This window comes from Oncorhynchus mykiss, chromosome 13 (genome assembly GCF_057628025.1).
Source record: "Oncorhynchus mykiss isolate SJ-2025 chromosome 13, ASM5762802v1, whole genome shotgun sequence".
In the NCBI taxonomy this organism is placed as follows: Eukaryota; Metazoa; Chordata; class Actinopteri; order Salmoniformes; family Salmonidae; genus Oncorhynchus; species Oncorhynchus mykiss.
This window is the reverse complement of record NC_143034.1, coordinates 4,219,547-4,245,764: the sequence shown is the minus strand read 5'-3', so window position 1 is coordinate 4,245,764 and position 26,218 is coordinate 4,219,547. Positions and strand designations below refer to the sequence as shown.

The 26,218-nt window shown below is 39.4% G+C and overlaps 1 protein-coding gene across 1 annotated transcript; it reads left to right on the top strand.

Annotated features, from left to right (window-relative positions):
* Positions 1–425: 425 nt before the first annotated feature.
* On the top strand, positions 426–25,125 carry LOC110511934 (cytochrome P450 3A27). The gene is made up of 13 exons (XM_090194749.1): positions 426–761; positions 983–1,076; positions 1,389–1,441; positions 2,700–2,799; positions 5,831–5,944; positions 16,308–16,396; positions 18,960–19,108; positions 19,953–20,080; positions 20,428–20,506; positions 21,753–21,913; positions 22,366–22,592; positions 22,765–22,927; positions 24,855–25,125. The coding sequence occupies exons 1-13, from the start codon at positions 688–690 to the stop codon at positions 24,978–24,980; spliced, it is 1,557 nt and encodes a 518-aa protein (XP_090050875.1). The 5' UTR covers positions 426–687; the 3' UTR covers positions 24,981–25,125.
* The last annotated feature ends 1,093 nt before the right edge of the window (positions 25,126–26,218 follow it).

Sequence of the window (26,218 nt, the reverse complement as noted above, 5' to 3'; positions counted from 1 at the left end):
TGTCATTGTAAATAATAATTTGTTCTTAACTGACTTGCCTAGTTTAATAAAGGTTAAATGTTATTATTTTGTTTAATGAACTTATGGAATTGTGAGGTGATTTCCCACAGGTAAAGTCCTGCAATAAGAGCTAAGACGCCAATATTTGTGTAAACTCTTCACATTTCATGGACCCAAGATCCAGAGGTAACGCTGTACAGTGCAATAGAAGTCTGCCTCAATGCAATTCTAATACAGCCACAGTGGGACTTCAACTATGTTTGTGTGTTAAATTAACTACTCATTGTCTTTTGTTTAATTCGTATAACAACATTCTAACCCTGTTTAGCAATATCTAATCCAAATATGGCATTATTCCACCATTTGTATCCGTTTGCATCAGTTTCAGCATGGGACTTTTATTTTGAAGTCGAACCGCAAATTCCATTGTTGCTCATCCTTATTCTAGCTAGCATCACACAGGTGCTTTTCCGACGGGATACAATAATCGCTTGTAACAAACAGAGCACGGAGAAGAGCAACGGTCGTTAGTCGAGATCTGCCGCGTCACAGAAGAACCACACTAGAACTTGAACAGAAAAAACAACTCAAAACCTGTCAGACCATCGGAGAAGTGAACTCGAATGAGTCTGAGAGAAAACGGAGCCTTTGTTTTCAGAAGCAGCAGGGAGCCGAACCGGAGGAAAGATGATGAGTTTTCTACCATACTTCTCCGCTGAGACCTGGACCCTCCTGGCCCTCCTCATCACCCTCATTGTAGTGTAAGAACTTACATCAAATCAAATGTTATTTGTCACATTTATCGTAGTTAAAAGGTGTAGACTAACAGTGAAATGCTTAGTTAGGGGTCCTTTTCCAACAATGCAAGATAAGATATACATTGTATAATTCTCAAGAACATACTGATAGTTAACGTGTGTGTGCGTGTGTGTGTGTGTGTGTGTGTGTGTGTGTGTGTGTGTATGTGTGTGTGTGTGTACAGGTACGGGTACTGGCCCTATGGTGTATTCACTAAGATGGGTATCCCTGGTCCCAAACCCCTACCTTACTTTGGCACAATGTTGGAGTATAAAAAGGTTAGTACCCATTCAGAATAAATATCTCTCTCATATTTTAAACAACAGTGTTATTTCCCCCCATGTAAAACAATGCATTGAGAAGGAAAAAGAGGACTAGCCGGTTGTTTTAACAATATATAAATGAAAGGTTATATGAGACTTGATCAGTCTAGAAGTTGTATTATTGACCCTGGGGACCATATAAAATAACAAACCCTCCTCAACCCTCACCTATTTCAGGTGTGTTCTCTGTTCAGGTGTAGGACACACCTACACGACCTCCTAGGGCATGAATCAGCTGTTTTCTCTTTTTTCTATCTCTCTCTGCAGGGCTTCACTAACTTTGACACAGAGTGCTTTCAGAAGTACGGGAGAATCTGGGGGTGAGTTCAGTCGGCTGTACCGTACTAGGATGACTTACAACTGTACTATGCTCTTTCCTTTCAATTCATCACCTTCATCACCTCCTTTCAATTCATTCAGTTACTAGTTTACCTGTCCAACATAACCCCAAACACAGTAACGTAATCTGATTACATTCAGTTACTAATTTTACCTGTCCAACATTACCCCAAACTCAGTAACGTAATCTGATTACATTCAGTTACTAGTTTTACCTGTCCAACATCACCCCAAACTCAGTACCGTAATCTGATTACATTCAGTTACTAGTTTTACCTGTCCAACATTACCCCAAACTCAGTAACGTAATCTGATTACATTCAGTTACTAGTCTTACCTGTCCAACATTACCCCAAACTCAGTAACGTAATCTGATTACATTCAGTTACTAGTTTTACCTGTCCTACATTACCCCAAACACAGTAACGTAATCTGATTACATTCAGTTACTAGTTTTACCTGTCCAACATTAGCCCAAACTCAGTAACGTAATCACGGTTGTCATGGTGACTGGTACCAGACTGTGTCTCTTCTCCTCCAATAGGATCCCTGATAACGATAACATATCCTGAGGAAACAGGAACATAAACATTATAATTTCCCTCAGTGACTGGATCAGTCAGAAGCCAACACTAATATATATATATAATATGATTAAACAAATTTAAACTGGTTTGAACGTCATTGAGAAAACAGAGAAGTGTCAAAGATTAAAATTGTTTTGCAAACATCCTTTTCTGATCTTAAAGTAATCCTCAAAGTTATCATCTAGTTTTTCAAAAAATATCTGTAATCTGATTATAATATATTTTGCTTTTAATTTAACAGATTACAGTTACCGTTTTAAAAAAATCTATCTTCTTTACATGTAAACAGTTACTGATTAACACAACCCTGTGTGTTTCTCCTCTGTGAAGGATCTATGGTGGGAGGCAGTCTGTACCATGTAGGTGTGTATATATAGTGGTTAAAGCCAGGTGTGTTTCTCCTCTGTGAAGGATCTATGATGGGAGGCAGTCTGTAATGTGTACCATGTAGGTCTATATATAGTGGTTAAAGCCAGGTGTGTTTCTCCTCTGTGAAGGATCTATGATGGGAGGCAGTCTGTTCTGTGTACCATAAAGCCAGGTGTGCGTTTCTCCTCTGTGAAGGATCTATGATGGGAGGCAGCCTGTTCTGTGTATCATGTAGGTCTATATATAGTGGTTAAAGCCAGGTGTGTGTTTCTCCTCTGTGAAGGATCTATGATGGGAGGCAGCCTGTTCTGTGTATCATGGACAAAAGCATGATCAAGACCGTCCTGATTAAAGAGTGTTACAACATCTTCACCAACCGCAGGGTGAGACAAACACACACACACACACACACACACACACACACACACACACACACACACACACACACACATCCCCCTAATAATAATCTGAATAATTATAATCCTGACATTATGACTGATATTATTAATACATTATTTGTGTCGTTCATTATTCATTCATTTTAAAGTAGTGTGAATATTATGTAAATACGGTTATCATTATTCATTCATTTTAAAGTAGTGTGAATATTATGTAAATACTATGTTCATTATTCATTATTTTAAAGTAGTGTGAATATTATGTAAATACGGTTATCATTATTCATTCATTTTAAAGTAGTGTGAATATTATGTAAATACGGTTATCATTATTCATTCATTTTAAAGTAGTGTGAATATTATGTAAATACAGTTATCATTATTCATTCATTTTAAAGTAGTGTGAATATTATGTAAATACTATGTTCATTATTCATTCATTTGAAAGTAGTGTGAATATTATGTAAATACGGTTATCATTATTCATTCATTTTAAAGTAGTGTGAATATTATGTAAATACGGTTATCATTATTCATTCATTTTAAAGTAGTGTGAATATTATGTAAATACGGTTATCATTATTCATTCATTTTAAAGTAGTGTGAATATTATGTAAATACTATGTTCATTATTCATTCATTTTAAAGTAGTGTGAATATTATGTAAATACTGTGATCATTATTAAATCATATAATTAATACAACTGTTGTTAAAGAACATCATTCTGAATGGTGAGCTGTTTGATAATTAATACAACTGTCCTCCATGTTTTAGGATGTCTGTCTGAATGGTGAGCTGTTTGATAATTAATACAACTGTCCTCCATGTTTTAGGATGTCTGTCTGAATGGTGAGCTGTTTGATAATTAATACAACTGTCCTCCATGTTTTAGGACTTCTGTCTGAATGGTGAGCTGTTTGATAATTAATACAACTGTCCTCCATGTTTTAGGACTTCCATCTGAATGGTGAGCTGTTTGATAATTAATACAACTGTCCTCCATGTTTTAGGACTTCCATCTGAATGGTGAGCTGTTTGATAATTAATACAACTGTCCTCCATGTTTTAGGACTTCTGTCTGAATGGTGAGCTGTTTGATAATTAATACAACTGTCCTCCATGTTTTAGGACTTCCATCTGAATGGTGAGCTGTTTGATAATTAATACAACTGTCCTCCATGTTTTAGGACTTCTGTCTGAATGGTGAGCTGTTTGATAATTAATACAACTGTCCTCCATGTTTTAGGACTTCCATCTGAATGGTGAGCTGTTTGATAATTAATACAACTGTCCTCCATGTTTTAGGACTTCCATCTGAATGGTGAGCTGTTTGATAATTAATACAACTGTCCTCCATGTTTTAGGACTTCTGTCTGAATGGTGAGCTGTTTGATAATTAATACAACTGTCCTCCATGTTTTAGGACTTCTGTCTGAATGGTGAGCTGTTTGATAATTAATACAACTGTCCTCCATGTTTTAGGACTTCCATCTGAATGGTGAGCTGTTTGATAATTAATACAACTGTCCTCCATGTTTTAGGACTTCCATCTGAATGGTGAGCTGTTTGATAATTAATACAACTGTCCTCCATGTTTTAGGACTTCCATCTGAATGGTGAGCTGTTTGATAATTAATACAACTGTCCTCCATGTTTTAGGACTCCATCTGAATGGTGAGCTGTTTGATAATTAATACAACTGTCCTCCATGTTTTAGGACTTCCATCTGAATGGTGAGCTGTTTGATAATTAATACAACTGTCCTCCATGTTTTAGGACTTCCATCTGAATGGTGAGCTGTTTGATAATTAATACAACTGTCCTCCATGTTTTAGGACTTCCATCTGAATGGTGAGCTGTTTGATAATTAATACAACTGTCCTCCATGTTTTAGGATGTCTGTCTGAATGGTGAGCTGTTTGATAATTAATACAACTGTCCTCCATGTTTTAGGATGTCTGTCTGAATGGTGAGCTGTTTGATAATTAATACAACTGTCCTCCATGTTTTAGGACTTCCATCTGAATGGTGAGCTGTTTGATAATTAATACAACTGTCCTCCATGTTTTAGGACGTCTGTCTGAATGGTGAGCTGTTTGATAATTAATACAACTGTCCTCCATGTTTTAGGACTTCCATCTGAATGGTGAGCTGTTTGATAATTAATACAACTGTCCTCCATGTTTTAGGACTTCCATCTGAATGGTGAGCTGTTTGATAATTAATACAACTGTCCTCCATGTTTTAGGACGTCTGTCTGAATGGTGAGCTGTTTGATAATTAATACAACTGTCCTCCATGTTTTAGGACTTCCATCTGAATGGTGAGCTGTTTGATAATTAATACAACTGTCCTCCATGTTTTAGGACTTCCATCTGAATGGTGAGCTGTTTGATAATTAATACAACTGTCCTCCATGTTTTAGGACTTCCATCTGAATGGTGAGCTGTTTGATAATTAATACAACTGTCCTCCATGTTTTAGGACTTCCATCTGAATGGTGAGCTGTTTGATAATTAATACAACTGTCCTCCATGTTTTAGGACTTCCATCTGAATGGTGAGCTGTTTGATAATTAATACAACTGTCCTCCATGTTTTAGGACTTCCATCTGAATGGTGAGCTGTTTGATAATTAATACAACTGTCCTCCATGTTTTAGGACGTCTGTCTGAATGGTGAGCTGTTTGATAATTAATACAACTGTCCTCCATGTTTTAGGACTTCCATCTGAATGGTGAGCTGTTTGATAATTAATACAACTGTCCTCCATGTTTTAGGACTTCCATCTGAATGGTGAGCTGTTTGATAATTAATACAACTGTCCTCCATGTTTTAGGACTTCCATCTGAATGGTGAGCTGTTTGATAATTAATACAACTGTCCTCCATGTTTTAGGACTTCCATCTGAATGGTGAGCTGTTTGATCATTAATACAACTGTCCTCCATGTTTTAGGACTTCCATCTGAATGGTGAGCTGTTTGATAATTAATACAACTGTCCTCCATGTTTTAGAACTTCCATCTGAATGGTGAGCTGTTTGATGCGTTGTCCGTTGCCGAGGACGATACATGGAGACGGATCCGCAGTGTCCTCTCACCTTCCTTTACCTCTGGACGACTAAAAGAGGTAGAACCATCCCCCCATCTCTCCCTTTCTATGTTTATCAACTCTTTAAAAAACTCATTATAGCTTGTTATAAACACTTTATAGCTTATTATAAACTCTATAAACTCATTATAGCCTGTTATAAACTCTATAAACTCATTATAGCTTGTTAAACTCTATAAACTCATTATAGCTTGTTATAAACTCTATAAACTCAATATAGCTTGTTATAAACTCTTTATAAACTCAATATAGCTTGTTATAAACCCTTTATAAACTCATTATAGCTTGTTATAAACACTTTATAGCTTATTATAAACTCTATAATCTCATTATAGCTTGTTATAGCTCTATAAACTCATTATAGCTTGTTATAAACTCAATATAGCTTGTTATAAACTCTATAAACTCAATATAGCTTGTTATAAACTCTATAAACTCAATATAGCTTGTTATGAACTCTATAAACTCAATATAGCTTGTTATAAACTCTATAAACTCAGTATAGCTTGTTATAAACTCAATATAGCTTGTTATAGCTCTATATACTCATTATAGCTTGTTATAAACTCATTATAGCTTGTTATAACTCTATAAACTCATTATAGCATTTTATAAACTCTATAAACTCATAAGCTTGTTATAACCTCTTTATAAACTCAATATAGCTTGTTATAAGCTCTATAAACTCATTATAGCTTGTTATAAACTATATAAACTCAATATAGCTTGTTATAAACTCTATAAACTCAATATAGCTTGTTATAAACTCTATAAACTCATTATAGCTTGTTATAAACTCTATAAACTCAATATAGCTTGTTATAAACTCTATAAACTCAATATAGCTTGTTATAAACTCTATAAACTCATTATAGCTTGTTATAAACTCTTTATAAACTCAATATAGCTTGTTATAAACCCTTTATAAACTTATTATAGCTTGTTATAAACACTTTATAGCTTATTATAAACTCTATAATCTCATTATAGCTTGTTATAGCTCTATAAACTCATTATAGCTTGTTATAAACTCAATATAGCTTGTTATAAACTCTATAAACTCAATATAGCTTGTTATAAACTCTATAAACTCAATATAGCTTGTTATAAACTCTATAAACTCAATATAGCTTGTTATAAACTCTATAAACTCAATATAGCTTGTTATAAACTCTATAAACTCATTATAGCTTGTTATAAACTCTATAAACTCAATATAGCTTGTTATAAACTCTATAAACTCAATATAGCTTGTTATAAACTCTATAAACTTGTTATAGCTTGTTATAAACTCTATAAACTCATTATAGCTTGTTATAAACTCTATAAACTCAATATAGCTTGTTATAAACTCTATAAACTCATTATAGCTTGTTATAAACTCTATAAACTCATTATAGCTTCTTATAAACTCTATAAACTCATTATAGCTTGTTACACCCTCTTTGTAAACGCTTAATAGCTTGTTATAAACTCATTATAGCTTGTTATAAACTCTTTCTAAACTTATTTTAGATACCTTATTTACATTATTACTCAAAGATGGAGTTATGCCTCCTCTGAAACATGACCCTTTTGACCACCTACTTCCTGCTTGACCTGGTTGTCAGCAGCACTAATGTGAATCACCCTTCGACTGACAACCCGAGTCAGCTTGCAGGCGCTCGGCCCTGTCACAAGGAGTCGCTGGAGCACGATAAGACAAGGTCCCGGACGGCGCTGGTACAATTGTGTGCCATCCTATGGGGTTCCCGGTCACAGTCAGTTGTGACACAGCCTGGGATCGAACACCAGGCTGTATTGTCGCTCTGCAATGGTATTGACCGCTGCACCACCCAGGACCCAGATCTTCTTCATATAGGACTAGAATTACATGGTGATGGCTTTCACTTCTCTTCACAAAGATTTCGTTCTTATTTGGGTCTGAATTAATAACTGCTATAGTCTACCACCATCTGAATGGTTATGGGTCTGAATTAATAACTGCTATAGTCTACCACCATCTGAATGGTTATGGGTCTGAATGGTTATGGGTCTGAATGGTTATGGGTCTGAATTAATAACTGCTATAGTCTACCACCATCTGAATGGTTATGGGTCTGAATGGTTATGGGTCTGAATGGTTATGGGTCTGAATTAATAACTGCTATAGTCTACCACCATCTGAATGGTTATGGGTCTGAATTAATAACTGCTATAGTCTACCACCATCTGAATGGTTTTGGGTCTGAATTAATAACTGCTATAGTCTACCACCATCTGAATGGTTATGGGTCTGAATTAATGACTGCTATAGTCTACCACCATCTGAATGGTTATGGGTCTGAATTAATAACTGCTATAGTCTACCACCATCTGAATGGTTATGGGTCTGAATTAATAACTGCTATAGTCTACCACCATCTGAATGGTTATGGGTCTGAATTAATAACTGCTATAGTCTACCACCATCTGAATGGTTATGGGTCTGAATGGTTATGGGTCTGAATTAATAACTGCTATAGTCTACCACCATCTGAATGGTTATGGGTCTGAATTAATAACTGCTATAGTCTACCGCCATCTGAATGGTTATGGGTCTGAATTAATAACTGCTATAGTGTACCACCATCTGAATGGTTATGGGTCTGAATTAATAACTGCTATAGTCTACCCCCATCTGAATGGTTATGGGTCTGAATTAATAACTGCTATAGTCTACCGCCATCTGAATGGTTATGGGTCTGAATTAATAACTGCTATAGTCTACCCCCATCTGAATGGTTATGGGTCTGAATTAATAACTGCTATAGTCTACCGCCATCTGAATGGTTATGGGTCTGATTTAATAACTGCTATAGTCTACCCCCATCTGAATGGTTATGGGTCTGAATGGTTATGGTTCTGAATTAATAACTGCTATAGTCTACCACCATCTGAATGGTTATGGGTCTGAATTAATAACTGCTATAGTCTACCACCATCTGAATGGTTATGGGTCTGAATTAATAACTGCTATAGTCTACCGCCATCTGAATGGTTATGGGTCTGAATGGTTTTGGGTCTGAATTAATAACTGCTATAGTCTACCACCATCCGAATGGTTATGGGTCTGAATTAATAACTGCTATAGTCTACCACCAACTGAATGGTTATGGGTCTGAATGGTTAGGTTATGGGTCTGAATTAATAACTGCTATAGTCTACCGCCATCTGAATGGTTATGGGTCTGAATTAATAACTGCTATAGTCTACCACCATCCGAATGGTTATGGGTCTGAATTAATAACTGCTATAGTCTATCACCATCTGAATGGTTATGGGTCTGAATGGTTAGGTTATGGGTCTGAATTAATAACTGCTATAGTCTACCGCCATCTGAATGGTTATGGGTCTGAATTAATAACTGCTATAGTCTACCACCATCTGAATGGTTATGGGTCTGAATTAATAACTGCTATAGTCTACCACCATCTGAATGGTTATGGGTCTGAATTAATAACTGCTATAGTCTACCCCCATCTGAATGGTTATGGGTCTGAATTAATAACTGCTATAGTCTACCGCCATCTGAATGGTTATGGGTCTGAATTAATAACTGCTATAGTCTACCCCCATCTGAATGGTTATGGGTCTGAATTAATAACTGCTATAGTCTACCGCCATCTGAATGGTTATGGGTCTGATTTAATAACTGCTATAGTCTACCCCCATCTGAATGGTTATGGGTCTGAATGGTTATGGTTCTGAATTAATAACTGCTATAGTCTACCACCATCTGAATGGTTATGGGTCTGAATTAATAACTGCTATAGTCTACCACCATCTGAATGGTTATGGGTCTGAATTAATAACTGCTATAGTCTACCGCCATCTGAATGGTTATGGGTCTGAATGGTTTTGGGTCTGAATTAATAACTGCTATAGTCTACCACCATCCGAATGGTTATGGGTCTGAATTAATAACTGCTATAGTCTACCGCCATCTGAATGGTTATGGGTCTGAATTAATAACTGCTATAGTCTACCACCATCTGAATGGTTATGGGTCTGAATTAATAACTGCTATAGTCTACCACCATCTGAATGGTTATGGGTCTGAATTAATAACTGCTATAGTCTACCCCCATCTGAATGGTTATGGGTCTGAATTAATAACTGCTATAGTCTACCGCCATCTGAATGGTTATGGGTCTGAATTAATAACTGCTATAGTCTACCCCCATCTGAATGGTTATGGGTCTGAATTAATAACTGCTATAGTCTACCGCCATCTGAATGGTTATGGGTCTGATTTAATAACTGCTATAGTCTACCCCCATCTGAATGGTTATGGGTCTGAATGGTTATGGTTCTGAATTAATAACTGCTATAGTCTACCACCATCTGAATGGTTATGGGTCTGAATTAATAACTGCTATAGTCTACCACCATCTGAATGGTTATGGGTCTGAATTAATAACTGCTATAGTCTACCCCCATCTGAATGGTTATGGGTCTGAATTAATAACTGCTATAGTCTACCGCCATCTGAATGGTTATGGGTCTGAATGGTTTTGGGTCTGAATTAATAACTGCTATAGTCTACCACCATCCGAATGGTTATGGGTCTGAATTAATAACTGCTATAGTCTACCGCCATCTGAATGGTTATGGGTCTGAATTAATAACTGCTATAGTCTACCACCATCCGAATGGTTATGGGTCTGAATTAATAACTGCTATAGTCTATCACCATCTGAATGGTTATGGGTCTGAATGGTTAGGTTATGGGTCTGAATTAATAACTGCTATAGTCTACCGCCATCTGAATGGTTATGGGTCTGAATTAATAACTGCTATAGTCTACCACCATCTGAATGGTTATGGGTCTGAATTAATAACTGCTATAGTCTACCACCATCTGAATGGTTATGGGTCTGAATTAATAACTGCTATAGTCTACCACCATCTGAATGGTTATGGGTCTGAATGGTTATGGGTCTGAATTAATAACTGCTATAGTCTACCCCCATCTGAATGGTTATGGGTCTGAATGGTTATGGGTCTGAATTAAAAACTGCTATAGTCTACCACCATCTGAATGGTTATAGGTCTGAATGGTTATGGGTCTGAATGGTTATAGGTCTGAAATAATAACTGCTATAGTCTACCACCATCTGAATGGTTATGGGTCTGAATTAATAACTGCTATAGTCTACCCCCATCTGAATGGTTATGGGTCTGAATGGTTATGGGTCTGAATGGTTATGGGTCTGAATTAATAACTGCTATAGTCTACCCCCATCTGAATGGTTATGGGTCTGAATTAATAACTGCTATAGTCTACCACCATCTGAATGGTTATGGGTCTGAATGGTTCTGGTTCTGAATTAATAACTGCTATAGTGTACCACCATCTGAATGGTTATGGGTCTGAATTAATAACTGCTATAGTCTACCACCATCTGAATGGTTATGGGTCTGAATGGTTATGGGTCTGAATTAATAACTGCTATAGTCTACCCCCATCTGAATGGTTATGCGTCTGAATTAATAACTGCTATAGTCTACCACCATCTGAATGGTTATGGGTCTGAATTAATAACTGCTATAGTCTACCCCCATCTGAATGGTTATGGGTCTGAATGGTTATGGTTCTGAATTAATAACTGCTATAGTCTACCACCATCTGAATGGTTATGGGTCTGAATTAATAACTGCTATAGTCTACCACCATCTGAATGGTTATGGGTCTGAATTAATAACTGCTATAGTCTACCGCCATCTGAATGGTTATGGGTCTGAATGGTTTTGGGTCTGAATTAATAACTGCTATAGTCTACCACCATCCGAATGGTTATGGGTCTGAATTAATAACTGCTATAGTCTACCACCAACTGAATGGTTATGGGTCTGAATGGTTAGGTTATGGGTCTGAATTAATAACTGCTATAGTCTACCGCCATCTGAATGGTTATGGGTCTGAATTAATAACTTCTATAGTCTACCACCATCCGAATGGTTATGGGTCTGAATTAATAACTGCTATAGTCTATCACCATCTGAATGGTTATGGGTCTGAATGGTTAGGTTATGGGTCTGAATTAATAACTGCTATAGTCTACCGCCATCTGAATGGTTATGGGTCTGAATTAATAACTGCTATAGTCTACCACCATCTGAATGGTTATGGGTCTGAATTAATAACTGCTATAGTCTACCACCATCTGAATGGTTATGGGTCTGAATTAATAACTGCTATAGTCTACCACCATCTGAATGGTTATGGGTCTGAATGGTTATGGGTCTGAATTAATAACTGCTATAGTCTACCCCCATCTGAATGGTTATGGGTCTGAATGGTTATGGGTCTGAATTAAAAACTGCTATAGTCTACCACCATCTGAATGGTTATGGGTCTGAATGGTTATGGGTCTGAATGGTTATAGGTCTGAAATAATAACTGCTATAGTCTACCACCATCTGAATGGTTATGGGTCTGAATTAATAACTGCTATAGTCTACCCCCATCTGAATGGTTATGGGTCTGAATGGTTATGGGTCTGAATGGTTATGGGTCTGAATTAATAACTGCTATAGTCTACCCCCATCTGAATGGTTATGGGTCTGAATTAATAACTGCTATAGTCTACCACCATCTGAATGGTTATGGGTCTGAATGGTTCTGGTTCTGAATTAATAACTGCTATAGTGTACCACCATCTGAATGGTTATGGGTCTGAATTAATAACTGCTATAGTCTACCACCATCTGAATGGTTATGGGTCTGAATGGTTATGGGTCTGAATTAATAACTGCTATAGTCTACCCCCATCTGAATGGTTATGCGTCTGAATTAATAACTGCTATAGTCTACCACCATCTGAATGGTTATGGGTCTGAATTAATAACTGCTATAGTCTACCCCCATCTGAATGGTTATGGGTCTGAATGGTTATGGTTCTGAATTAATAACTGCTATAGTCTACCACCATCTGAATGGTTATGGGTCTGAATTAATAACTGCTATAGTCTACCACCATCTGAATGGTTATGGGTCTGAATTAATAACTGCTATAGTCTACCGCCATCTGAATGGTTATGGGTCTGAATGGTTTTGGGTCTGAATTAATAACTGCTATAGTCTACCACCATCCGAATGGTTATGGGTCTGAATTAATAACTGCTATAGTCTACCACCAACTGAATGGTTATGGGTCTGAATGGTTAGGTTATGGGTCTGAATTAATAACTGCTATAGTCTACCGCCATCTGAATTGTTATGGGTCTGAATTAATAACTTCTATAGTCTACCACCATCCGAATGGTTATGGGTCTGAATTAATAACTGCTATAGTCTATCACCATCTGAATGGTTATGGGTCTGAATGGTTAGGTAATGGGTCTGAATTAATAACTGCTATAGTCTACCGCCATCTGAATGGTTATGGGTCTGAATTAATAACTGCTATAGTCTACCACCATCTGAATGGTTATGGGTCTGAATTAATAACTGCTATAGTCTACCACCATCTGAATGGTTATGGGTCTGAATTAATAACTGCTATAGTCTACCACCATCTGAATGGTTATGGGTCTGAATTAATAACTGCTATAGTCTACCACCATCTGAATGGTTATGGGTCTGAATGGTTATGGGTCTGAATTAATAACTGCTATAGTCTACCCCTATCTGAATGGTTATGGGTCTGAATGGTTATGGGTCTGAATTAAAAACTGCTATAGTCTACCACCATCTGAATGGTTATGGGTCTGAATGGTTATGGGTCTGAATGGTTATAGGTCTGAAATAATAACTGCTATAGTCTACCACCATCTGAATGGTTATGGGTCTGAATTAATAACTGCTATAGTCTACCCCCATCTGAATGGTTATGGGTCTGAATGGTTATGGGTCTGAATGGTTATGGGTCTGAATTAATAACTGCTATAGTCTACCCCCATCTGAATGGTTATGGGTCTGAATTAATAACTGCTATAGTCTACCACCATCTGAATGGTTATGGGTCTGAATGGTTATGGTTCTGAATTAATAACTGCTATAGTGTACCACCATCTGAATGGTTATGGGTCTGAATTAATAACTGCTATAGTCTACCACCATCTGAATGGTTATGGGTCTGAATGGTTATGGGTCTGAATTAATAACTGCTATAGTCTACCCCCATCTGAATGGTTATGGGTCTGAATTAATAACTGCTATAGTCTACCCCCATCTGAATGGTTATGCGTCTGAATTAATAACTGCTATAGTCTACCACCATCTGAATGGTTATGGGTCTGAATTAATAACTGCTATAGTCTACCACCATCTGAATGGTTATGGGTCTGAATTAATAACTGCTATAGTCTACCCCCATCTGAATGGTTATGGGTCTGAATGGTTATGGTTCTGAATTAATAACTGCTATAGTCTACCACCATCTGAATGGTTATGGGTCTGAATTAATAACTGCTATAGTCTACCACCATCTGAATGGTTATGGGTCTGAATTAATAACTGCTATAGTCTACCGCCATCTGAATGGTTATGGGTCTGAATGGTTTTGGGTCTGAATTAATAACTGCTATAGTCTACCACCATCCGAATGGTTATGGGTCTGAATTAATAACTGCTATAGTCTACCACCAACTGAATGGTTATGGGTCTGAATGGTTAGGTTATGGGTCTGAATTAATAACTGCTATAGTCTACCGCCATCTGAATGGTTATGGGTCTGAATTAATAACTTCTATAGTCTACCACCATCCGAATGGTTATGGGTCTGAATTAATAACTGCTATAGTCTATCACCATCTGAATGGTTATGGGTCTGAATGGTTAGGTTATGGGTCTGAATTAATAACTGCTATAGTCTACCGCCATCTGAATGGTTATGGGTCTGAATTAATAACTGCTATAGTCTACCACCATCTGAATGGTTATGGGTCTGAATTAATAACTGCTATAGTCTACCACCATCTGAATGGTTATGGGTCTGAATTAATAACTGCTATAGTCTACCACCATCTGAATGGTTATGGGTCTGAATTAATAACTGCTATAGTCTACCACCATCTGAATGGTTATGGGTCTGAATGGTTATGGGTCTGAATTAATAACTGCTATAGTCTACCCCCATCTGAATGGTTATGGGTCTGAATGGTTATGGGTCTGAATTAAAAACTGCTATAGTCTACCACCATCTGAATGGTTATGGGTCTGAATGGTTATAGGTCTGAAATAATAACTGCTATAGTCTACCACCATCTGAATGGTTATGGGTCTGAATTAATAACTGCTATAGTCTACCCCCATCTGAATGGTTATGGGTCTGAATGGTTATGGGTCTGAATGGTTATGGGTCTGAATTAATAACTGCTATAGTCTACCCCCATCTGAATGGTTATGGGTCTGAATTAATAACTGCTATAGTCTACCACCATCTGAATGGTTATGGGTCTGAATGGTTATGGGTCTGAATTAATAACTGCTATAGTCTACCCCCATCTGAATGGTTATGGGTCTGAATTAATAACTGCTATAGTCTACCCCCATCTGAATGGTTATGCGTCTGAATTAATAACTGCTATAGTCTACCACCATCTGAATGGTTATGGGTCTGAATTAATAACTGCTATAGTCTACCACCATCTGAATGGTTATGGGTCTGAATGGTTTTGGGTCTGAATTAATAACTGCTATAGTCTACCACCATCTGAATGGTTATGGGTCTGAATTAATAACTGCTATAGTCTACCACCATCTGAATGGTTATGGGTCTGAATGGTTATGGGTCTGAATGGTTATGGGTCTGAATGGTTATGAGTCTGAATGGTTATGGGTCCTAATTAATTTTGGCTATAGTCTACCACCATTGCGCGTTCACTCTTCTTTCAAACTACCCGTGATTTCTACCCGTGATTCTACCCGTGATTTCTACCAGTATTTTCTAACCGTGATTTCTATTCACTGCTGTATTTAACATTCAGCAAACAAGAGCATCCCTCTTCGATTAGTCTATTTGTATAGGAAATGCAACAACAACAACAATATCCAGCAAGCTATTCTTGTCTATCTTCTTCTGAATGGGAATCCAAGCGCTAAGGAACGTAATTGACTGGTTTCTCTTAGTTATTTATCCCGGGAAAAGGGAGTGGTTTTGTGCGTTAATCTCGGTAACTGGTTTATGGCCATTCAACCCTAATAATGAAGCAGCACTCTCTCTACCTCTCTCTCTCTCTCTCGCTACCTCTCTCTCTACCTCTCTCTCTACCTCTCTCTCTCTATCTCTCTCTCTCTACCTCTCTCTCTCTGCCTCTCTACCTCTCTCTCTACCTCTCTCTCTCTACCTCTCTACCTCTCTCTCTCGCTCTACCTCTCTCTCTATATATCTCTATCTATCTCTCTCTCCTCTAGATGTTTGGTATCATGAAGCAGCACTCTTCTACCCTGCTGAGTGGAATGAAGAAGCAGGCAGATAAAGACCAGACCATTGAAGTGAAGGAGTGAGTCCTGACCTCTAACCTCTTACCTCTGACATTTCACCTTACACCTCTTTATTGTAATACACATACATACAGTGGCAAGAAAAAGTATGTGAACTCTTTGGAATTACCTGTATTTCTGCATAAATGGTCATCGAATTTGATCTGATCTTCATCTAAGTCACGACAATTCTGTTGTTGATTTACTTCTGTGTTTTGGGTCGTTGTCCTGTTGCATCACCCAACTTCTGTTGACCTTCAATTGGCGGACAGATAGCCTTCCATTCTCCTGCAAAATGTCTTGATAAACTTGGGAATACATTTTTCCGTTGATGACAGCAAGCTGTCTAGGCCCTGAGGCATCAAAGCGGCCCTGAGGCATCAAAGCAGCCCCAAACCATGATGCTCCACCAGACTTTACAGTTGGAAAGAGGTTTTTATGTTGGTGTGCTGTGCCTTTTTTTTCTCCACACATAGTGTTGTGTGTTCCTTCCAATCAACTAAACTTTCTGTCCACAAAATATTTTGCCAGTAGCGCTGTGGAACACCCAGGTGCACTTCTGCGAACTTCAGATGTTCTGAAATTTTTTTTGGGGGGGGAAAGCAGTGGCTTCTTCTGTGGTGTCCTCCCATGAACACCATTCTTGTTTATTGTTTTACGTATCGCAGACTCGTCCACAGAGATGTTAGCATGTTCAAGAGGTTTCTGTAAGTCTTTAGCTGACAATATAGGATTCTTCTTAACCTCATTGAGCATTCTGCGCAGTGCTCTTGCAGTCATCTTTGCAGGACGGCCACTCCTAGGGAGAGTAGCAACAGTGCTGAACATTCTCCATTCATAGACAATTTGTCTTACCGTGGACTGATGAACATCAAGGCTTTTAGAGATACTTTTGTAACCCTTTCCAGCTTTATGCAAGTCAACAATTCTTAATCTCAGGTCTTCTGAGATCTCTTTTGTTCGAGCCATGGTTCACATAAGGCAATGCTTCTTGTGAATAGCAAACTCACATTTTGTGTGTTTTTTATAAGGCAGGGCAGCTCAAAACAACATCCCCAATCTCGTCTCATTGATTGGATTCCAGGTTAGCTGACTCCTGACTCCAATTTGTTTTTGGAGAAGTCATTAACCTAGGGGGGTTCACATACTTTTGAATGTTTAAATTATGTATTCAAAATAGACAAGAAAAATACAATAATTTGTGTGTTATTAGTTTAAGAAGACTGTGTTTGTCTATTGTTGTGACTTAGATGAAGATCAGATCAAATTGTATAACTAATTTATGCAGAAATCCAGGTAATTCCAAAGGGTTCACATACTTTGTCTTGCCAATGTAGTTGTGTGGTCAGTAGATGTGTGGTCAGTAGATTTGTGGTCAATAGTTGAGTGGTTGTGGTCAGTAGTTGTGTGGTCAGTAGATGTGTGGTCAGTAGATTTGGGGTCAGTAGTTGTGGTGAATAGTTGTGTGGTTGTGGTCAGTAGTTTTGTGGTTAGTAGTTGTGGTTGGTAGTTGTGGTCAGTAACTGTGTGGTTGTGGTCAATAATTGTGTGGTTGTGGTCAACAGTTGTGTGGCTGTGGTCAGTAGTTGTGTGGTCAGTAACTGTGTGGTTGTGGTCAGTAGTTGTGTGGTTGTGGTCAGTAGTTGTGTGGTCAGTAGTTGTGTAGTCAGTAAATGTGTGATTGTGGTCAGTTGTTGTGTGGTCAGTAGTTGTGTGATTGTGGTCAGTTGTTGTGTGGTCAGTAGTTGTGTGATTGTGGTCAGTAGTTGTGTGATTGTGGTCAGTAGTTGTGTGGTTGTGGTCAGTAACTGTGTGATTGTGGTCAGGAGTTGTGTGGCTGTGGTCAGTAGTTATGTGGTCAGTAACTGTGTGGTTGTGGTCAATAGTTGTGTGGTTGTGGTCAGTAGTTCTGTGGTCAGTAACTGTTTGGTTGTGGTTAGTAGTTGTGGTCAGTAACTGTGTGGTTGTGGAAAATAGTTGTGTGGTTGTGGTCAGTAGTTGTCTGATTGTGGTCAATAGTTGTGTGGTCTGTAGTTGTGTGGTTGTGGTCAGTAGTTGTGTTGTCAGTAGTTGTGTGGTTGTGGTCAGAGGTTGTGGTCAGTAGTTGTGTTGTGGTCAGTAGTTGGGTGGTCAGTAGTTGTGGTCAGTAGTTGTGGTCAGTAGTTGGGTGGTCAGTAGTTGTGGTCAGTAGTTATGCTGTTGTGGTCAGTAGTTGGGTGGTCAGTAGTTGTGGTTAGTAGGTGTGATCAGTAGTTGGGTGGTCAGTAGTTGTGTGGTTGTGGTCAGTAGTTGTGTTGTTGTGGTCAGTAGTTGGGTGGTCAGTAGGTGTGATCAGTAGTTGTATGGTGAGTAGTTGTGTGGTTGTGGTCAGTAGTTGGGTGGTCAGTAGTTGGGTGGTCAGTAAGTTGTGTAATCAGTAGTTGTGTAATTGTGGTTGTGTTGTAGGTTCTTTGGGCCCTACAGTATGGACGTGGTCACCAGCACTGCTTTCAGTGTGGACATTGTTGTCAGTAGTTGTGTGGTCAGTAGTTGTGTGGTCAGTAGTTGTGTGGTTGGTGGTCAGTAGTTGTGGTTGTGTTGCAGGTTCTTTGGGCCCTACAGTATGGACGTGGTCACCAGCACAGCTTTCAGTGTGGACATTGACTCTCTGAACAACCCTTCAGACCCCTTTGTCTCCAACGTCAAGAAGATGCTCAAGCTTGACCTGTTCAACCCACTGTTCCTCCTAGTCGGTGAGACACACGCATGCGCAGACACACACGGACGCAAAGTTTACTTTTTAATCCTATAAAGTTGTATACCTCTGTATAAGAAGGGTATAAAGTCTGACCCTGGGAATTGTAGGCCTGTATCTATCCTCAATGCAACATCAAAATCGTGCAGGGAATTGTACATGAGCAAATGTATGAATATGTTAAACCTGTTTGGGAAAGGGGGCAGTATTGTCTCCTCCGGATGAGAAGCGTGCCCAAAGTAAACTGCCTGATACTCAGGCCCAGAAGCTAGAATATGCATATAATTGGTAGATTTAGATAGAAAACACTCTAAAGTTTCTAAAACTGTTAAATGATATGGCAGGCAAAGCCTCGAGGACAAACCATCCCCCCAAAAAGATATTCAGTTTACCACTATTTTCAATGTCTAGTACTATAATTATAAGCCCAAGTCCTCCCAGATTGCAGTTCCTAGGGCTTCCACTAGATGTCAACAGTCTTTAGAAAAAGTTTCAGGCGGGTTTTTGGAAAAAGGACACAGAAGTTGTAGTTTTTCCAGGTGGCTGTAGTGTTTCCAAGCGTTTGGAAGAAAGCGCCTTCTTTCTTATTTATCGGCCGGTAATGAACATACTATTCTCCCTGTCTTAATAAATTGTACTATTTATTTGCGTATTAGGGTACCTAAGCTTTTGATTTTAAATGTTGTTTGACTTGTTTGTGTGCTTGTTTTTTAAAATGGTCAAATTAATAAACTAAACTAAAACTTTATGTAAAACGTTCCTCTCCTCCTCTCCCGCCCTCCCCTCCATTCCTCTCCTCCTCCCCTCCTCTCCTCTTCTCCTCCCCTCCTCTCCTTCTCCAGCTTTGTTTCCCTTCACTGGTCCTATCTTGGAGAAGATGAAGTTTTCTTTCTTCCCGACTGCGGTGACAGACTTCTTTTATGCCTCGCTGGCTAAGATCAAATCTGGACGTGACACTGGGAACTCAACTGTAAACATGTTTTATATTTATATTTGATTGTTATGTTGATATTTTCATCTGTACATTTATATTTGTATTGGAATATTCTGTATTTATTTATTAAGATTAGGAAAACCTACGTAACTAGTAATGGACATCAATATGAAACGTCCATATCGATATCTTGTTGGAATTTAAAAAGACTACTATTGGGACCCTAATATCTACATTCATATTAGAATCTGTTTGTGTTGGTTGTGATTGGACGAGATCCATTAGAATCTGTTTGTGTTGGTTGTGATTGGTCCAGATACAGTGGAATCTGTTTGTGTTGGATGTGATTGGACAGATTTGACCTCATGTCTTTCTGCTTCCAGAATCGGGTGGATTTCTTACAGCTGATGATCGACTCTCAGAAAGGCAGTGACACAAAGACAGGAGAGGAACAGACTAAAGGTACCTGCCGAACAAACACGTGGAAGCTATTGTTACCAACACACACCTGTAAAATACTGTTACAAACACACACCTGTTACAAACACACACCTGTAATCTACTGTTACAAACACACTTTCCTGTAAACTACTGTTACAAACACACACCTGTAATCTACTGTTACAAACACACACCTGTAAACTATTGTTACAAACACACACCTGTAATCTACTGTTACAAACACACACCTGTAAACTACTGTTACAAACACACACCTGTAATCTACTGTTACAAACACACACCTGTAAACTATTGTTACAAACACACACCTGTAATCTACTGTTAGAAACACACACCTGTAAACTATTGTTACAAACACACACCTGTTACAAACAAACACCTGTAAAGTACTGTTACAAACACACACCTGTTACAAACATACACCTGTAAACTACTGTTACAAACACACACCTGTAAACTACTGTTACAAACACACACCTGTTACAAACACACACCTGTAAACTACTGTTACAAACACACACCTGTAATCTACTGTTACAAACACACACCTGTAAACTACTGTTACAAACACACACCTGTAAACTACTGTTACAAACACACACCTGTAATCTACTGTTACAAACACACACCTGTAAACTATTGTTACAAACACACACCTGTTACAAACATACACCTGTAAACTATTGTTACAAACACACACCTGTTACAAACACACACCTGTAAACTACTGTTACAAACACACACCTGTTACAAACATACACCTGTAAACTACTGTTACAAACACACACCTGTTACAAACACACACCTGTAAACTACTGTTACAAACACACACCTGTAATCTACTGTTACAAAAACACACCTGTAAACTACTGTTACAAACACACACCTGTAAACTACTGTTACAAACACATACCTGTAATCTACTGTTACAAACACACACCTGTAAACTATTGTTACAAACACACACCTGTTACAAACATACACCTGTAAACTATTGTTACAAACACACACCTGTTACAAACACACACCTGTAAACTACTGTTACAAACACACACCTGTTACAAACATACACCTGTAAACTATTGTTACAAACACACACCTGTTACAAACACACACCTGTAAACTACTGTTACAAACACACACCTGTTACAAACATACACCTGTAAACTACTGATACACACCTGGAATCTCTCTCTCTCTCCTTTCCTCTCTCTCTCTCCTTTCCTCTCTCTCTCTCCCTCCACAGGACTGACTGATCATGAGATCTTGTCTCAGGCCATGATCTTCATCTTCGCCGGCTACGAGACCAGCAGCAGTACTATGAGTTTCCTGGCCTATAACTTGGCAACCAACCACCATGTCATGACCAAACTGCAGGAGGAGATTGATACTGTGTTCCCCAACAAGGTAACCCCCACACCATGACCAAACTGCAGGAGGAGGTAGATACTGTGTTCTCCAACAAGGTAACCCCCACACCATGACCAAACTGCAGGAGGAGATAGATACTGTGTTCTCCAACAAGGTAACCCCCACACCATGACCAAACTGCAGGAGGAGATAGATAGTGTGGGTGCCAGATGTGGTGAGGTACTGACGTGTGTGTAACCCCGGTGTCAGATGGGGTGAGGTACTGATGTGTGTGTATCCCTGGTGTCAGATGGGGTGAGGTACTGATGTGTGTGTAACCCCGGTGTCAGATGGGGTGAGGTACTGATGTGTGTGTAACCCCGGTGTCAGATGGGGTGAGGTACTGATGTGTGTGTAACCCCGGTGTCAGATGGGGTGAGGTACTGATGTGTGTGTATCCCCGGTGTCAGATGGGGTGAGTTACTGATGTGTGTGTAACCATGGTGCAGGCTCCAATCCAGTACGAAGCTCTGATGCAGATGGACTATTTGGACTGTGTGTTGAACGAGTCTCTGAGACTGTACCCCATCGCCCCGCGACTAGAGAGGGTCGCCAAGAAGACGGTGGAGATCAACGGCATCGTCATCCCCAAAGACTGCATTGTCCTGGTTCCCACGTGGACCCTCCATCGTGACCCAGAGATCTGGTCTGACCCTGAGGAGTTCAAGCCAGAGAGGTACTGGAACGCACCGTAACCACAGCACAACCATAACACAACCATAATACAACCACAGTACAACAATAACACAACCACAAATCAACTACGATACAATGTGTAATGTGTCTGAACCACAACCACAAATCAACTACAATACAATGTGTAATGTGTCTGCCCTCCCCCTGTCCAGGTTCAGTAAGGAGAACAAGGAGTCTATTGATCCGTACACATACATGCCATTTGGGGCGGGGCCCAGGAACTGTATCGGGATGCGCTTCGCCCTGATCATGATCAAACTGGCCATGGTCGAGATCCTCCAGAGTTTCACTTTCTCCGTCTGCGACGAGACCGAGGTGAGACGCTCACCTGAGCAGACGCAATATGACATCAACAAACATCAGTATCTGTTTCAGCATGGTCACCACCTGTTTTACCATGGTCAGCACCTGTTTTAACATGGTCACCACCTGTTTTAACATGGACCTGTTTTAACATGGTCACCACCTGTTTTAGCATGTCAGTGCCTGTTTTAACATGGTCACCACCTGTTTTAACATGTCAGTGCCTGTTTTAACATGGTCACCACCTGTTTTAACATGGTCACCACCTGTTTTAACATGGTCACCACCTGTTTTACATGGTCACCACCTGTTTTACATGGTCACCAGCTGTTGTAACATGGTTACCACCTGTTTAACATGGTCAGCACCTGTTTTAACATGGTCACCACCTGTTTTAACATGGACCTGTTTTAACATGGTCACCACCTGTTTAACATGGTCACCACCTGTTTTAACATGGTCACCACCTGGTTTAACATGGACCTGTTTTAACATGGTCACCACCTGGTTTAACATGGACCTGTTTTAACATGATCACCTCCTGTTTTAACATGGTCTCCACCTGTTTTACATGGTCACCACCTGTTTTAACATGGTCACAACCTATTTTAACATGGTCACCACCTGTTTTTACATGGTCACCACCTGTTTTAACATGGTCACAACCTGTTTTAACATGGTCAGCTCCTGTTTTTACATGGTCAGCATCTGTTTTAACATGGTCACCACCTGTTTTACATGGTCACCTGATTTAACATGGTCACCACCTGTTTTAACATGGTTATTACCTCTTTTAACATGGACCTGTTTTAACATGGTCAGCATCTGTTTTAACATGGTCACCACCTGTTTTAACATGGTCACCACCTGTTTAACATGGTCACCACCTGTTTAACATGGTCACCACCTTTTTTAACATGGTCTCCACCTGTTTTACATGGTCACCACCTGTTTTACATGGTCACCACCTGTGTTAACATGGTCTGCACCTGTTTAACATGGTCACCACCTGTTTTAATATGGACCTGTTTTAACATGGACCTGTTTTAACATGGTCACCACCTGTTTTAACATGGTCACCACCTGTTTTAAAATGGTCACCACCTGTTTTAATATGGACCTGTTTTAATATGGACCTGTTTTAACATGGTCACCACCTGTTTTAATATGGACCTGTTTTAACATGGTCACCACCTGTTTTAAAATGGTCAGCACCTGTTTTAACATGGTCACCACCTGTTTAACATGGCCACCACCTGTTTAAACATGGTCAGCACCTGTTTTAAAATGGTCACCACCTGTTTTAATATGGACCTGTTTTAAAATGGACCTGTTTTAACATGGTCACCACCTGCTTTTACATGGTCACCACTTGTTTTAACTTGGTCACCACCTGTTTTAACATGGACCTGTTTTACATGGTCACCACCTGCTTTAACATGGTCACCACCTGTTTTAAGATGGACCTGTTTTAACATGGTCAGCACCTATTTTAACATGCTCAGCACTTGTTTTAACATGGTCAGCACCTGTTTTAACATGGTCACCACCTGTTTTAACATGGTCAGCACCTGTTTTAACATGGACCTGTTTTAACATGGTCACCACCTGTTTTAACATGGTCAGCTCCTGTTCTAAAATGGTCAGCACCTGTTTCAACATGGTCACCTCCTGTTTAACATGGTCACCTCCTGTTTAACATGGTCACCTCCTGTTTAACATGGTCACCTCCTGTTTTACATTATCACCTCCTGTTTTAACATGGTCACCACCTGTTTTAACATGGTCACCACCTGTTTGAACATGGTCACAACCTGTTTAACATGGTCAGCACCTGTTTAACATGGTCAGCACCTGGTTTAACATGGTCTGTTATTCTCTATAGATCCTGTTGGAGATGGACAACCAGGGTTATGTTCTGTTATTTTCATCTCTATAGATCCCTTTGGAGATGGACAACCAGGGTCTGCTGATGCCAAAACGACCAATCAAACTGAGGCTGGAGGCCCGTAGAAACACCCCTAGCAACACCACCGCTACCACTCTGAAGAGTCCAACAACGTGACCAAATGCAGGAGCACCCTACCCTGGAGTACCTCTCTCTCTCTCTCTCTCTCTCTCTCTCTCTCTCTCTTCCCCCCCTCTCTCTCTCTTCCCCCTCTCCCCCCCCCACACAAAAGGGCTTTACTACAGACAGAAAAACTCCTCCGCAAGCCCCCTCACCCCGCTAATGAAAATTTCTGGTATATTTTATTTCAGCTCATGAAACATTTTTGTTCAACAGCCTCTCTATCTATCTATCTATCTATCTATCTATCTATCTATCTATCTATCTATCTATCTATCTATCTATCTATCTATCTATCTATCTATCTATCTATCTATCTATCTGTCTGTCGATCGGCTACTGAATATTCAGTCCTTATCCTGACCCTGCTATGGGCTACTGAATATTCAGTCCTTATCCTGACCCTGCTATGGGCTACTGAATATTCAGTCCTTATCCTGACCCTGCTATGGGCTACTGAATATTCAGTCCTTATCCTAACCCTGCTATGGGCTACTGAATATTCAGTCCTTATCCTAACCCTGCTATGGGCTACTGAATATTCAGTCCTTATCCTAACCCTGCTATGGGCTACTGAATATTCAGTCCTTATCCTAACCCTGCTATGGGCTACTGAATATTCAGTCCTTATCCTAACCCTGCTATGGGCTACTGAATATTCAGTCCTTATCCTAACCCTGCTATGGGCTACTGAATATTCAGTCCTTATCCTAACCCTGCTATGGGCTACTGAATATTCAGTCCTTATCCTAACCCTGCTATCGGCTACTGAATATTCAGTCCTTATCCTGACCCTGCTATGGGCTACTGAATATTCAGTCCTTATCCTAACCCTGCTATGGGCTACTGAATATTCAGTCCTTATCCTAACCCTGCTATGGGCTACTGAATATTCAGTCCTTATCCTGACCCTGCTATGGGCTACTGAATATTCAGTCCTTATCCTAACCCTGCTATGGGCTACTGAATATTCAGTCCTTATCCTGACCCTGCTATGGGCTACTGAATATTCAGTCCTTATCCTAACCCTGCTATGGGCTACTGAATATTCAGTCCTTATCCTAACCCTGCTATGGGCTACTGAATATTCAGTCCTTATCCTGACCCTGCTATGGGCTACTGAATATTCAGTCCTTATCCTGACCCTGCTATGGGCTACTGAATATTCAGTCCTTATCCTGACCCTGCTATGGGCTACTGAATATTCAGTCCTTATCCTGACCCTGCTATGGGCT